Source organism: Dryobates pubescens, chromosome 9 (genome assembly GCF_014839835.1).
Source record: "Dryobates pubescens isolate bDryPub1 chromosome 9, bDryPub1.pri, whole genome shotgun sequence".
NCBI classification, from domain to species: domain Eukaryota; kingdom Metazoa; phylum Chordata; class Aves; order Piciformes; family Picidae; genus Dryobates; species Dryobates pubescens.
Genome location: NC_071620.1, coordinates 43,570,427 through 43,585,977, shown reverse-complemented (window position 1 = coordinate 43,585,977; position 15,551 = coordinate 43,570,427). Strand labels below are relative to the sequence as shown.

At 66.8% G+C, this 15,551-nt stretch overlaps 1 protein-coding gene across 1 annotated transcript in view; it reads right to left on the bottom strand.

Annotated features, from left to right (window-relative positions):
- NFATC1 (nuclear factor of activated T cells 1) overlaps window positions 1–15,551 on the bottom strand; it is a 66,430-nt gene that overhangs the window by 13,759 nt on the left and 37,120 nt on the right. Inside the window, exons 7-9 of the mRNA XM_054164312.1 lie at window positions 7,798–7,853; window positions 6,726–6,858; window positions 451–1,122 (exon numbers count right to left, since the gene is read on the bottom strand). Of these exons, the coding sequence (XP_054020287.1) occupies window positions 451–1,122; window positions 6,726–6,858; window positions 7,798–7,853 (861 nt within the window). The remainder of the gene's footprint in view (window positions 1–450; window positions 1,123–6,725; window positions 6,859–7,797; window positions 7,854–15,551) is intronic.

Sequence of the window (15,551 nt, the reverse complement as noted above, 5' to 3'; positions counted from 1 at the left end):
GCCTTTGCTCCTGGAGCCTTTGCTGCCCCAGGCTGCTCCTGGAGCCTTTGCTGCCCCAGGCTGCTCCTGGAGCCTTTGCTCCTGGAGCCTTTGCTGCCCCAGGCTGCTCCTGGAGCCTTTGCTCCTGGAGCCTTTGCTGCCCCAGGCTGCTCCTGGAGCCTTTGCTGCCCCAGGCTGCTCCTGGAGTCTTTGCTGCCCCAGGCTGCTCCTGGAGCCTTTGCTCCTGGAGCCTTTTCTGCCCCAGGCTGCTCCTGGAGTCTTTGCTGCCCCAGGCTGCTCCTGGAGCCTTTGCTCCTGGAGCCTTTTCTGCCCCAGGCTGCTCCTGGAGCCTTTGCTGCCCCAGGCTGCTCCTGGAGCCTCTCCCCACCGTGCTGAGAGGAGCAGAGGTGTGAGGGAGCTGACTGCGAGAGCAGAGAGGCTTGAAGGCCAAACCTATGCTGTGGGACTCACCATCATCCAGGTACATCTGGTCCAACTCCTCGGGCTCCCTCTTGATGGTTACAGGGATTGGGGCCAGGCTATGCTCACTTCCCTCCTGCCCCCGCGGCAGTGCCGGGGCTTGGCCGGGCGGAGCCTCCCTCCGGGGAGCCTTCGGCAGGAGCTGCTGCAGCGGAGCCGTTATGGAGGAGCAGTGAGCTGGGCTGCAGGGCTGCAGGCAGGTCGGCTCTTGGGTGAGAGATGGAGCTGGAGCAGAGGGGCTGCCGGGGCAGAGTGTTTGCTGGTGGCCCAGGGGACAGCTACCGCTCCCGTGGTGACTCACCTGCGGCTCGGGGGGGCTGGGCTGCGCCACCAGGGGCCGGGGCACCTCCTGGATGGTGGCGACGCCTCCAGCGGGGTGCTGAAGTCCCAGGTGGCCGTAGGGCGAGGAGGAGGAGGAGGAGGAGGAGGAGGAGGAGAGGTCGTGCAGCTTGGGGCTGGCGCTGGGGGCGGGCGGCAGCAGGGGGCTGCGCTGCTGGCAGGAGGCGAAGCCTGGCACCAGGCAGGGCCCCGGCGGCGGCTCGGGGGGCAGCAGCAGCCCCTGGCTGTAGTAGGGCTTGGAGAGAGGGCTGAGCCCTTGGGGCATTGGTCCACAGGGCTGGGCGGGCTCGTAGTCATCCGTGGGCTCCGTCTTGATGATGGGAACTACACGGAGAGAAAACACAGACCCCCGGGGGGCTTCAGACCGGCAGGAGCCGCGGGGCTGTGCCCGGCACACCCGCGGCCAAACCCGCAGCCCTGCACAAGCCTCTGGGTGTCCCGGGCTGCCGCCGCCCCCCCTGAGACCCCCGACGGAGCCAGGAGAGCGCCGCGGCAGCGGCGAGCCAGCGGAGCCTGAGCCGGGCTCTGTCTGCCGTGGCCCTCTCCTGCCTCCTGCACTGCTGAGCTGCACCCCGGGGTCAGTGGAGGGTGGAATGGGCTGGAAGGGACCTCACAGATCCTGAAAGGGTTGGGCTGGAAGGGACCGTGAAGGCCATCCAGCTCCAGCCCCCTGCCACGGGCAGGGACACCTCCACCAGCCCAGGCTGCTCCAGGCCTCATCCAGCCTGGCCCTGACACCTCCAGGGCTGAGGGGAGAGCTGAGAGGTGAAAGCAGAGCTGATCTCCAAACCCAAATGCCCCTGGCACAACTCCAGGCCACTTCCTCTCCTTCTACACCTGAGAGTGGGGAGCAGAGCCCCCAGCTGGCTGCAGCCTCCTCAGGGAGCTGCAGGGAGCAAGGAGGTCTCCCTCAGCCACTCACTGCTGGCTGGCACCAATCAACAGCTTGTTTCTGGCACTACCTTGGCACTGCCCCTCCAAACAGATCAACAAATGCCAACAGGCCTGGCCAAGGTCTGCATTGACAAACTGCCCTGCTGGGGGCTCAGATCCTGCCCTGCTGGGGGCTCAGATCCTGCCCTGCTGGGGGGCTCAGTCCCTGCCCTGCTGGGGGCTCAGTCCCTGCCCTGCTGGGGGCTCAGTCCCTGCCCTGCTGGGGGCTCAGATCCTGCCCTGCTGGGGGATCAGTCCCTGCCCTGCTGGGGGCTCAGTCCCTGCCCTGCTGGGGGATCAGTCCCTGCCCTGCTGGGGGCTCGGTCCCTGCCCTGCTGGGGGCTCAGATCCTGCCCTGCTGGGGGCTCAGTCCCTGCCCTGCTGGGGGCTCAGATCCTGCCCTGCTGGGGGGCTCAGTCCCTGCCCTGCTGGGGGGCTCAGTCCCTGCCCTGCTGGGGGCTCAGTCCCTGCCCTGCTGGGGGATCAGATCCTGCCCTGCTGGGGGCTCAGTCCCTGCCCTGCTGGGGGGCTCAGATCCTGCCCTGCTGGGGGGCTCAGATCCTGCCCTGCTGGGGGGATCAGATCCTGCCCTGCTGGGGGCTCAGTCCCTGCCCTGCTGGGGGCTCAGATCCTGCCCTGCTGGGGGCTCAGTCCCTGCCCTGCTGGGGGCTCAGATCCTGCCCTGCTGGGGGATCAGATCCTGCCCTGCTGGGGGCTCAGATCCTGCCCTGCTGGGGGCTCAGATCCTGCCCTGCTGGGGGCTCAGTCCCTGCCCTGCTGGGGGCTCAGATCCTGCCCTGCTGGGGGCTCAGTCCCTGCCCTGCTGGGGGCTCAGATCCTGCCCTGCTGGGGGGCTCAGTCCCTGCCCTGCTGGGGGCTCAGTCCCTGCCCTGCTGGGGGCTCAGTCCCTGCCCTGCTGGGGGCTCAGATCCTGCCCTGCTGGGGGATCAGTCCCTGCCCTGCTGGGGGATCAGTCCCTGCCCTGCTGGGGGATCAGTCCCTGCCCTGCTGGGGGCTCGGTCCCTGCCCTGCTGGGGGCTCAGATCCTGCCCTGCTGGGGGCTCAGATCCTGCCCTGCTGGGGGCTCAGTCCCTGCCCTGCTGGGGGCTCAGATCCTGCCCTGCTGGGGGCTCAGATCCTGCCCTGCTGGGGGGCTCAGTCCCTGCCCTGCTGGGGGGCTCAGTCCCTGCCCTGCTGGGGGGCTCAGTCCCTGCCCTGCTGGGGGATCAGATCCTGCCCTGCTGGGGGCTCGGTCCCTGCCCTGCTGGGGGGCTCAGATCCTGCCCTGCTGGGGGGATCAGATCCTGCCCTGCTGGGGGGATCAGATCCTGCCCTGCTGGGGGCTCAGTCCCTGCCCTGCTGGGGGCTCAGATCCTGCCCTGCTGGGGGCTCAGTCCCTGCCCTGCTGGGGGATCAGATCCTGCCCTGCTGGGGGGATCAGATCCTGCCCTGCTGGGGGCTCAGATCCTGCCCTGCTGGGGGCTCAGATCCTGCCCTGCTGGGGGCTCAGTCCCTGCCCTGCTGGGGGCTCAGATCCTGCCCTGCTGGGGGCTCAGTCCCTGCCCTGCTGGGGGCTCAGTCCCTGCCCTGCTGGGGGATCAGATCCTGCCCTGCTGGGGGATCAGATCCTGCCCTGCTGGGGGATCAGTCCCTGCCCTGCTGGGGGATCAGTCCCTGCCCTGCTGGGGGCTCAGTCCCTGCCCTGCTGGGGGATCAGATCCTGCCCTGCTGGGGGCTCAGATCCTGCCCTGCTGGGGGCTCAGATCCTGCCCTGCTGGGGGCTCAGATCCTGCCCTGCTGGGGGCTCAGTCCCTGCCCTGCTGGGGGATCAGATCCTGCCCTGCTGGGGGATCAGTCCCTGCCCTGCTGGGGGCTCAGTCCCTGCCCTGCTGGGGGATCAGATCCTGCCCTGCTGGGGGATCAGATCCTGCCCTGCTGGGGCTCAGTCCCTGCCCTGCTGGGGGATCAGCCTCTGCCCTGCTGGGGGATCAGATCCTGCCCTGCTGGGGGATCAGATCCTGCCCTGCTGGGGGATCAGATCCTGCCCTGCTGGGGGATCAGCCTCTGCCCTGCTGGGGGATCAGATCCTGCCCTGCTGGGGGATCAGCCTCTGCCCTGCTGGGGCTCAGTCCCTGGCCCCCCAAAAAAGCAGCCCCTCAGTGCCAGCTTGGTCCATGTGGTAAAGCTGGAGGCTCCTAAGGCACTGAGATGGTCCTGAGCTGTGAGTACTGCACCCTGCCAGCTCCCAGCACCTCCAGCGGTGCTGAGTGCTCTGCCAGGGCTGCCCCAGGCCTGCTCAGCCCCTGGGCTCCCCTCAGGATCTCACCAACTCCTCAGCAGCTCCTTGCTGGCAGCAGCCCCGGGGGCTACAAATCAAAGCCTCTGACTCAGAGCAGGGCTCAGGGCTGTGACATCACTCTGGGGGGCTGAGGACAATGGAGCCTCTGTGTGGGGCTGGCAGGGACCCCCTGTGTGTGGGGCTGGAGGCTCAGCACCCCCAGAGCCCTCAGCCTCTGCTCACTACAGAGCTGCCCCAGGCCCCTCAGGGCTTTGTGGCCCTTTGCTGTGCCCTCCCCAGCTGGTGCCAGTCCCCCTCGGCCTGGGGAGCCCAGGGGTGCCCACAGCTCCCCAGCTGCGGCCTGGGGCTGTGGATGCTTCCTCCCTGCAGCTGCTCCAGGCCAGGCTGCCTGGGATGGGGCAAGGTCATCCAGATCCAACCCCCCTGACGTGGGCATTGCCCAGGGGGTTGGGGCAAGGTGGTCTCCAAGGTCCCTTCCAACCCATCCCATGGCTCTGTGACCTTCCAGGTCCTTCCCAGCCCACTCCATGCCAGCCCTCTGATGCCAGCAGGAGCAGCTTCACTCCCACCTCTGTCCTGGGAGCCCTGCAGGGGCTGCGAGATGCTCTCAGCAGTGCCAGAGTGAGGAGTGCCCAGCCAGGGGTCCCCGGGGGGTGCCATGCCCACCAGGACCACCTGCTGCCCTCCCCCTTGCTCTGCTCTCCCACTTTGGTCTCCTCCCCCTGCAGCTCTCCCGGAGCTCAGATCCCTGCAGCGGAGGAACCCAGAGGCAGCAGCAGCCCTGCAGCAGCCCTGCAGCAGCCACAGCAGCAAGGGGGCAGCAGAGACTGCAGCAGCTGGGGCTGTGCCACCTGGCACAGAGCAAGGCTGGCTCTGTACTGCCTGGCATGCAGCACAGCTGGTTCTCTGCTGCCTGGCACAGAGCAAGGCTGGCTCTGTACTGCCTGGCATGCAGCACAGCTGGTTCTCTGCTGCCTGGCACAGAGCAAGGCTGGCTCTGTACTGCCTGGCATAGAGCAAGGCTGGCTCTGTACTGCCTGGCATAGAGCAAGGCTGGCTCTGTACTGCCTGGCACACAGCACAGCTGGTTCTCTGCTGCCTGGCATAGAGCAAGGCTGGCTCTGTACTGCCTGGCACACAGCACAGCTGGTTCTCTGCTGCCTGGCACAGAGCAAGGCTGGCTCTGTACTGCCTGGCACACAGCACAGCTGGTTCTCTACTGCCTGGCACACAGCACAGCTGGTTCTCTGCTGCCTGGCACAGAGCAAGGCTGGCTCTGTACTGCCTGGCATAGAGCAAGGCTGGCTCTGTACTGCCTGGCATAGAGCAAGGCTGGCTCTGTACTGCCTGGCACACAGCACAGCTGGTTCTCTGCTGCCTGGCACAGAGCAAGGCTGGCTCTGTACTGCCTGGCATGCAGCACAGCTGGTTCTCTGCTGCCTGGCACAGAGCAAGGCTGGCTCTGTACTGCCTGGCACACAGCACAGCTGGTTCTCTGCTGCCTGGCACAGAGCAAGGCTGGCTCTGTACTGCCTGGCATGCAGCACAGCTGGTTCTCTGCTGCCTGGCACAGAGCAAGGCTGGCTCTGTACTGCCTGGCATGCAGCACAGCTGGTTCTCTGCTGCCTGGCACAGAGCAAGGCTGGCTCTGTACTGCCTGGCATGCAGCACAGCTGGTTCCCTGCTGCCTGGCACAGAGCAAGGCTGGCTCTGTACTGCCTGGCATGCAGCACAGCTGGTTCCCTGCTGCCTGGCACAGAGCAAGGCTGGCTCTGTACTGCCTGGCATGCAGCACAGCTGGTTCCCTGCTGCCTGGCATAGAGCAAGGCTGGCTCTGTACTGCCTGGCACACAGCACAGCTGGTTCCCTGCTGCCTGGCACACAGCACAGCTGGTTCTCTGCTGCCTGGCACACAGCAAGGCTGGCTCTGTACTGCCTGGCACACAGCAAGGCTGGCTCTGTACTGCCTGGCACACAGCACAGCTGGTTCCCTGCTGCCTGGCACAGAGCACAGCTGGCTCTCTGCCCCCTACCCTGGGCATCAATCTCCCTCTCCTCACATCAATCCCAGCAGCTCTGTACCACCAAGAGAGAGCCCAAAAGTCCTTGTGCCAAGAGCTCTGTGCCACCAAGAGCTCTCTGCCCCCAAAGGAAGAGGAAGAATGGGGAGGATGGGGAGCAGCAGGGGGGGATGGGGAGCAGCAGGGGGGGATGGGGAGCAGCAGGGGGGGATGGGGGAGCAGCAGGGGGGGATGGGGGAGCAGCAGGGGGAGGCTCTGCTGACCTGCTCCTCTCCCCCTGCCCAGCACCAGCTGTGCCCCCAGCTCGCTGGGAGGCTGCTCAGAGCCTGCTGGCGCTGCCCTCCTCCCTCCCCTGCCTGCGGTGCCAGGGCAGGGTGGTTGCCGTTGGCTGGCAGGTAGGGGAAGAGCTGGCACTGGCTCCTCCCCTGCCTGCGGTGCCAGGGCAGGGTGGTTGCCGTTGGCTGGCAGGTAGGGGAAGAGCTGGCACTGGCTCCTCCCCTGCCTGCGGTGCCAGGGCAGGGTGGTTACCGTTGGCTGGCAGGTAGGGGAAGAGCTGGCACTGGCTCCTCCCCTGCCTGCGGTGCCAGGGCAGGGTGGTTGCCGTTGGCTGGCAGGTAGGGGAAGAGCTGGCACTGGCTCCTCCCCTGCCTGCGGTGCCAGGGCAGGGTGGTTACCGTTGGCTGGCAGGTAGGTGAAGAGCTGGTACTGGCTCCTCTTCCTCTTGCCGTTGCAGACGTAGAAGTTGACCTGCACGGGGCTGGAGATCCTCTGGGTGCGGAAGGGAGGGACCTCAACCACCAGCGAGTTCTGCCGGGCAGGAGGCAGCCGCGGGTCAGGGCAGGGCTGGGGCTGGCCCCCGGCAGCTCCGCGGCCGCGGCCCGGGGCTCGGCGAGGCAGCGGTCAGCCTGGCTGAGCTCCACAAAGCCATCGGCTTCCCCCCGGGCGCCGGCCACGGGGCTGGGCAGCAGGAGGCTCTCCCCGGGGTCAGCAGCCCGGGGTCCCTCCCCCTGACCACAGCTCCCCGGGGCAGGCAGATGGGCACCGGGGCGCTGCCACCCGGCAGCTCGGGCAGCTCCTGCTGCAGGGCAGGGGGCTGCAGGGCAGGGGGCTGCAGGGCACGGGGCTGCAGGGCACGGGGCTGCAGGGCACGGGGCTGCAGGGCACGGGGCTGGGCTCCCTCTGCCGGGGGCCACAGGGCTAAGGGATGCCTCGGGGATGCCCCAGGGACCCCAGCTGGCACAACTGCACACTGCCATCGGCTGTGGCCGCCAGGAGCTGCCTTGGCACCCTGTGCCAGAGCAGGAGGCAGAGCTCCTCCTGGCCTGCACCCAGCTGGGCAGCTCTGCAGCTCTGCAGCGCTCAGCTGCTGCCTGCCCCTGGCTCCGGAGGGACCTCCCCCAGCACAGGGCTGCCCCTGTGGGGAGGGCACTCAGCTCTAGTGCTGCAGGAAGAGCCAAGCAGCAGCTGGGGGCAGAGGGCACCCAGCAGGGCAGGGGAGGAGCAGGCAGGGCCCAGCCTGAGACATTTTTCCAGAGGGCCTCTGCTGCTCCTTGGGATGGCTCCAGCCCAGGCTCCCTGCCCCACGCTCCCACCAGGGAGAGCCTGCCAGGAGGGGAGGCCTCAGCACTTGTTCTGTGTCAGGGAGGGGAGAGAGTGCCAAGGGCCTTGGAAAGGCTTCAGCAGCAGAGCTGGAGCAGCCCAGGTCCATTTCTGCCCCTGCTGCTCCCATCCCCCAGGCAGACTCACTGGCTTGCACAGCTCCTTGTCGGTCTTGGCTTCCATCTCCCACACGTGGTGACCATCTAGGAGGCAAAAGAGAGCAGAGCTCAGCTCCTGGCCTGGGCTTCCTTCTCTCTCCCAAGCCTGCAGCAGAAGAGCTTCTGAGAGAAAAATGAACCTCTGAGATGCTGGCAGCTGTGGGGAGCCTCTGGGGGCCCAGGGAGGCTCTGGATGTCCCTTCCCTGGAGCTGTTTCAGGTGCATGGGGCCCGGAGCAGCCTGGGCTGCTGGCAGGGGTCCCTGCCCATGGCAGGGGGCTGGAGCTGGATCCCTTCCAGCCCAACCCACTCTGAGGTCTTGAAGACCCTTTCCAGCCCAAGCCATTCTGTCAGCCTCTGAAGAGCTCTGCCTGCTCCCTGCTCCCTGCTCCCTGCAGCAGGGTTGGACAAGATGACCTTTGAGGCCCCTTCCAACCTGATGCCATCTGGGAACAGATGGAAACAGCTCTCCAGGTGCCCTGCCCAAGAGCTGCCCAAGCAGAAGCAGATCCCTGGGCAGGCTGCACCAGGACACCACTCAGCCTCCTGAGGAGGGAGCCACGAGGCAGGGTGCAGGGACCCACGATGGGGAGGCCCCCAGAAGTCTGCCACCAGCCTGGGCGACTGAACCCTTCTCCACCTCAGCTCCTCCACCTTCCAGACCGAGCCCCTGCCAGGCCTGAGGCTGCTTGATGCAGCAGGTGACAGCCAGGAGCAGGAGGGCAGCTCCTCAGCCCTGCATGGCTGCATTTTAATGCTGGCCTGTCCCAGTTCTGCTGCTCCTAGGAAGGAGACCTTCTGACCCTGCCGAGAGGTTGGTTTGGCTGAGCCACAGCCGGTGGCACCACCGTGGAGCTGCCTCCAGGGCTGTGCTGGAGCCTCCCAACCTGCTGCATTTCTGCCCTCCAGCCAGGGCCACAGCTGAGCCACTGCTGCCCCCCTGGGCAGGACTCCTCTGCAGGGCACTCTCTGGTCCTGCTGGCTTGGGGCTGGACTTGGTGATGACTCAGGGAAGGTTTGGAAGGGAAGGGACCTCCAAGACCACGGAGGGATCTTCCAGATCAGAGTCATGGGGTGGGCTGGGATGGAAGGGACCTCACAGAGCATAGAACCAGAGAATGGTTTGGGTTGGAAGGGACCTCCAAGCTCATCCAGCTCCAACCCCCTGCCATGGGCAGGGACCCCTCCCACCAGCCCAGGTTGCTCAGGGCCTCATCCAGCCTGGCCTGGGACACATCCACAACCTCCTTCCCACCCACCCCAATTCCCTGCTTCCCCCTGTGCTGACACTGAGTGGCCCAGCCCAGGGCTCTTCCCCTTCCTGGTGGCTTCCAAAGCCAGCAGCCAGCAGCACACAAACCACTCAGCACACAAAGCTTCCATTCTGCAGGCCTGGAGAAGCACCAAGGGGTGGGAGAGGCCCCAGGCTGGCAGCCATGGAGCTGCACTGGTGCCACCCACTGCCAGCTGCCAGCCACCAGAGACTTGCTGTCCCCTCCCTGTGTGCAGCACCAGGAGAGGGGAATGCAGGGATGGAGCTGCTGGGAACTTCCCCACCTAGACCTGGGGCCTGCCTTCCACACACAGCTCTGGGCAAGGAGAAGTGAGGGCAGATTCCCTTCTGCCTCTGCCTGCAGGGCCAGCAGCTGGAGGAGGCACACTGGGAGCTGCCTGAGTCCCGAGCAGGGCCTGCAGAGAACATCTCTGTGTGCAGCTCTGCCCCAGGGGGGCAGGAACACTGCAGGCACCAAGGCCAAAACCAACCCAAACCCTTCCCTTGGCAATGCCTGGGAGGGGGCAGCAAAAGAGCCCTGCTCAGACCCCACCTGTGGCACTGCCTCCAGCCCTGCTGTCCCCAGCAGCAGCAGGACACAGAGCTGCTGCAGAGAGCCCAGAGGAGGCCACAAGGCTGCTGCCAGGGCTGCAGCAGCTCTGCTGGGAGCACAGGCAGAGGGAGCTGGGGCTGTGCAGCCTGCAGAGGAGAAGGCTCCAGGGGCACCTCAGAGCTGCTGCCAGCCCCTGAAGGCATCCTGCAGGAAGGCTGCAGAGGGACTTTGGCTGAGGGGGGCTGGAGCCAGGCCCAGGGGCAATGGTTTGGAGCTGAGGCAGAGCAGGCTCAGGCTGCAGCTGAGGAAGAAGCTCTTCAGTGCCAGGCTGCTGAGGCTCTGGCCCAGGCTGCCCAGGGAGGCTGTGGCTGCCTCCTGCCTGGGGGTGCTGCAGGCCAGGCTGGATGAGGCCCTGAGCAGCTGAGAGCTGTCCCTGGGCCTGGAGGGAGGTTGGAGCAGAGGAGCTCTGAGCTCCCTTCCAGCCTGAGCCATTCTCTGGCTGTATGAATTGGCCTCCTGGAGCAGGGCAGCCCCTCCTGGAGCAGGGCAGCCCCTCCGGGAGCAGGGCAGCCCCTCCTGGAGCAGGGCAGCCCCTCCTGGAGCAGGGCAGCCCCTCCTGGAGCAGGGCAGCCCCTCCTGGAGCAGGGCAGCCCCTCCTGGAGCAGGGCAGCCCCTCCTGGAGCAGGGCAGCCCCTCCTGGAGCAGGGCACTCCCCAGGCCTCACCTTCATTTCTTTCTGCTTCCTAAAATTGTGATGCTGGGGTACAAAGGAACCACCAGCAAAAAGCCCTGCAGTGGTCCTGCCACGTTCTGCTGGGCTGGGGGAGGAGAGGAGGAGCAGCCAGACCGTGCTCAAAGCCTCCTTAATGAGGTCTTCTGCGAGCGCCAGCAGCGAGCCAGACTGCTCGGGAGGACTGGCAGCCGCCCCGCGATTTATCCAACAGATGCTGTCAGGAGTGAAAAAAAAACCCAAACAAAACCCAAACCGGCTGAGATCCAGCGAGCCAGGACCCAGCCCGGGCCTGGGACTTCATCTCTAGGATCTCCCCCTGGAGCCCTTCCTCCCCTCCCCGCCCCGCAGCTTTGGCCGGGGCAGCGCCGGGGCTGCCCTCCCGCAGCGCGGAGGAGCTTCAGCCGCGGCAGGCAGGGGCTGCCCGGGGGCTGGCAGGGGGCTGGCAGGGGCTGCCCGGGGGCTGGCAGGGGCTGCCCGGGGGCTGCCCGGGGGCTGGCAGGGGGCTGGCAGGGGGCTGGCAGGGGCTGCCCGGGGGCTGGCAGGGGGCTGGCAGGGGGCTGCCCGGGGGCTGCCCGGAGCCCGCAGCCGGCCTGGCTGAAGTCACTCTCTGCTCAAACTGCTTTGGAAGTGGATTTCCAGAACCTGCAGGGCTTGGGGGGGACTCCCCCCTCACCTCCCCCCCCCTCCCCCCTCTTTAGCTGTTTAATTTCTGCCCTGCAAGACGAACGATCATCTGGGCTCAGGTTTCTGGGGGGTTATTTCCCGCTGATCCTTCCATAACACTAGAACCCAACCCCGAGCAGCTCCAACCTCGAGCTGAGCTCTCAATCACCTCAGCCCTCAGCTCCTGAGCCGCTCGGCCCCGGCAGAGGGGAAAGAGAGGTTTCGGTTCAGAAACCTCCTCAGGAGCCTCCACTACGAGCAGCAAAGCGAAGCGCAGAGCCGCGGCTCAGCCTTTGGCAGCTGAGTCAGAACAATAAAGGTTTTCAACTCCAAGGAAGCCTCTTGAGGCTGTCCAGACCGCGGCTGCTGGGGCGAGGGGGAAGAGAGCAGGAGGGTGGGGGGAGAGCCGGGAACAGACAAGGCATTAACAGCTCCCTGACATTCCACTCAACACAAACACAGGCAGGAAAAGTTGTTATGGAGCAACAGACACCGAAAAAAAGAGAAAGAGAAAAAAAGCCAATTCCTCATCTTACGTCTGGCGAACCAAGAGGGAAATCTCAACGCCCACGGCCCGGGCGCAGCTCCAGCAGGGAAACCTTAGAGCCCTACGTCAGCCTCCCCCTCCCAGCCCGCCCCCAGCACGCCCGGAGCCAAGCAGCGGCCCCAGAGAGCTACCAAAGGCAGCGGGACAGAAGCTGCGGCGGGCTCCGAGGCGGCCCCGCAGCACCACGGCCATCTGCGGGGCGGGATTTAACCCCCCCGAGCCCCCCGACGGCGGCGGGAGGGATGCCGGCGGCGCTCCGGCTGCGGGAGCCCTGCGCTGCTCCGGCCACAAAAGTTTCCATTGTCCTCCTGCCACATCTGCAGCAGCAGCGGCAGCAGCCCAGGCAACTCCCTCTGGCCGCCTGCCCAGCTCCACTTGCACGGCAGAGCGATTTATACCTTCCCCCCCGCCCCCCGAAAGGGAAACAGCCGCCCCGGGCAGACACAACAGCGCGGCCGCCGCAGCGCCCCGGCGGCGCTCCCGGGAACCACGGCTCCCGGAGTCCCCCTGCCCCGACGGGAGGCTGCCGGCAGCGGGAAGGGGCCGGTGGGGCAGGGAGCAGAGCCACAGAGCCGTCACACAACTGCCAGGGCTGGAAGGGAGCTCAAGGCTCAGCCAGTCCCATGGGCAGGGACACCTCACACCGCAGCAGGCTGCTCACAGCCACCTCCAGCCTGGCTGCAAACACCTCCAGGGAGAGGCTCCCAGAAGGGAAAGGCTGCTCCCAACTCCTCTCTCACTGCCCCCTCGATCCCAGCAAGCAGCAGGAAGTGTCCACAGAAGGGATGGAGAAGGGCTGGGAGTGGGGAGGAACATGAACGCTGCAGAGGGTCCAGGGGAGGTGATCCAAGGGCTAAAGAACCTCCCTGTGGGGCAGGCTGGGAGAGCTGGGGCTGTGCAGCCCGGGGAGGGCAAGGCTCCAGGGAGACCTCAGAGCAGCTTCCAGCACCTGAAGGGCTGCAGGAGAGCTGGGGAGGGACTGTGGGCAAGAGGCTGGAGCTCGAGGAGGGCAGATTGAGACTGGAGATGAGGAAGAAATTGTTGGCAGTGAGGGTGAGGAAAGCCTGGCACAGGCTGCCCGGGGGGCTGTGGATCTCCATCCCTAGAGGTGCTCAGGATCAGGCTGGATGAGGCCTGGAGCAGTCTGGGCTGGTGGGAGGGGTCCCTGCCCATGGCAGGGGCTGGAGCTGGATGCTCTTGAAGGTCCCTTCCAACCCAACACGTTCTGTGATCAGCCAGCTCCAGCCCCCTGCCATGGGCAGGGACCCCTCCCACCTGCACAGGGTGCTCAAAGCTTCATCCAGCCTGGCCTTGGACACCTCCATGGAGGTTGGCATCCACAGCCTCCCTGGGCAGCCTGTGCCAGTGCCTCTCCACCCTTACAGCTGACCTGACAGAGCCAAGGCTTCACTTGGGGACTTCCAGCAAGGGCTGGAAGGAGGCCCCTGGAGCCCCTCCTGCTCCAAAGAGGCAGGAGGGTGACAGTGACTCCCCCCTCAGGCTCTCTGCACAGACAGGTGGCCCCCAGCAGTGCCACCAGCTGAAGACACCAGGCTGTGCCAGGCAGCCTGGCACTGCCAGCCCTACCTCTGCCGTTCACAGCCAGCCCTGCTCTGCCTGCAGCCCACCAGCAGCCTCTCCAGCTGTGCTCTGGGGGTGCTGGTGGTGGGCACACCACGAGCCCCCCATGCCAGCTGGGGTGGGACTCCAGCTCTGCAGAGGGGAACCCCACCCCCCCCGACTGGGCACTGGCTGTGCCTTGGAGGCTGCTGCCACCAGCCAGGCCAAAGGAAACTGCACAGAGTCCAGGAGTAAAAATACCCCAAATCCATCAGGGAATTCCCTGCAGCCTGACTCACTCCCTGGCTTCCCCACCACACCCAGCTCCAGGAGCTCCACAGGAAAGGGCCCTGTGGAGGCCTCTTCCAGCCCAGCCAGGGAGCTGCAGAGGAGCTGGGAGCCTGGGGCAGCGCTGGGCTGGCACTGCAGAGCAGGCCAGGGGAAGGCTCCCTCCTGGGAGGGCAACACCAAGAGCTTTAGGGGTCTGCCAGGGAGGGTTTGCTGCTGCCTCCTCCAGCAGGAGGGCACAGAGCCCTCAGGGGCTCCAGGGCTGGGCTTGCAGGGGGCAGTGGTTTGGCACTGGAGCAGGGGAGGAGAGGTTAGGGCTGCAGCCAGGGGAGTGTGGGCAGAGGGCAGGAGAGGAGATCCTGCCCCTGGGCTCTGCTCAGACCTCACCTCCAACCCTGCCTCCAGCCCTGCTGTCCCCAGCAGCAGCAGGACACAGAGCTGCTGCAGAGAGCCCAGGGGAGGCCACAAGGCTGCTGCCAGGGCTGCAGCAGCTCTGCTGGGAGCACAGGCTGAGGGAGCTGGGGCTGTGCAGCCTGCAGAGGAGAAGGCTCCAGGGGCACCTCAGAGCTGCTGCCAGCCCCTGAAGGCATCCTGCAGGAAGGTGGAGGCCCCAGGCAGGGGAGGCCCCATCCCTGCAGACACTCAGGACCAGACTGGATGTGGCCCTGGGCAGCCTGCTCTGGTTGGAGGTGTCCCTGCTGCCTGCAGGACAAACTGACCTGGGAGGTTCCCTTCCAGCCTGATGCCCTCTGTGAGGCTCTAACCTGCAAGTGTCCTTCAGAGGGCCACAAGCTGCCAGGGGTCACAGCAGAACCTTCCTCACAGAGCAGCAGTGGGGGACAGAAAGGGGAAAGAAGATGCAGCACCAAGCTCCCTTCCCCCCACGGCTGGAAACCCAGGAGGGGAAAGAGCTGAGCCCCACCTGAGCCCTGCCTCTGTGCAAGGCTCCTGCTGGAGAGCTACCAGAGCCACACTGACAGGGAGCTGCTTGGCTTGGAGGCAGCCCCAAGGTCACCCAGGCCACCCTTCAACCCAGCCCTGCCATGGCCACCAACCCATGCCCCCAGGTGCCACCTCCACGTTCCTGACCCCCCCCCCAGGGATGGTGACTCCCCCAGCCCCCTGGGCAGCCGTGGGCAGTGCTGCCAGCAGCCCCCAGCAGGTGGAGGGCAGGCTGGGCCAGGTGTGTGCCTGGGCTGGCCAGGAAGGGGGGTGAGGAGGTGGCTGTGGGCAAGAGCAGCTCCCACAGCAGCCCTGAGCAGGGCTCACAGCAGCAGGGCTCTCACAGCTGCTGGCACGGGGGTGCCAATGCCACCCTGGGGCACCAGCCCCGGGTGATGCCACCAGGAGCTGGGGCACCCCTCCAGGCAGGCCTTGTGGGGCATCCTGCTGTGAACATTGGCCCGGGTGGGCACTAGGAGGGGCACTGAGCGGTGGGGGAGGGTGAGGCGCCAGGGCAGGCTGTGGAGGCACGGCGGGCACAGGCTGCAGGAGCAGCCAGCCCCAGCCCAGCAGCTTGCCACGGCAGGCAGGGGAGCAGGGGGAGAGCATTCCCCACCCCAGCCCCAGCAGCCAGGGCGAGCTGAGCCCTGCTGGCCTCTCCTGCCGGCCCCTGCCCGGCCCCTGCCCGCCCGGGGGCGGCTGCCACCCCGGGCTGACCCTGCCCCAGGCAGCCCTCCGTGCCCCCCTGGCAGGAGGCTGCAGGTGACCTCCACGTGAACCCCTGCCCCGGCCCGGACGCCTCCCAAGTTTCCAGCCCCGAGCTTCACCCTCGCGGTCCTGAGTCAGAGTGGAAGCTCTCCGCTGCCAGCTGGAGCCCGCGGCCGGCGGGGCGCGGAGCTGCGGTCCCTGCGCCGGGGCTGCAGCCTGAGCAGCGGCCTGAAACGTGACCCCCGGCTGGCAGCTGCCCCCCGCGCTGCCTGCTGTGCCCATGGAAAGAGGAACGGAAAGATCGCGGAGAATCTGAGACCTTTTCCCGGCTGGAGCCCTGCCAGGGCTCAGCTCCCCCAGCTGCCCCCCCCGGCAGCCCGGAGCCCCCGGCAGCCCGGAGCCCCCGACAGCCACGGAGCCCCCGACAGCCACGGAGCCCCCCGACAGCCACGGAGCCCCCCGACAGCCCGGAGCCCC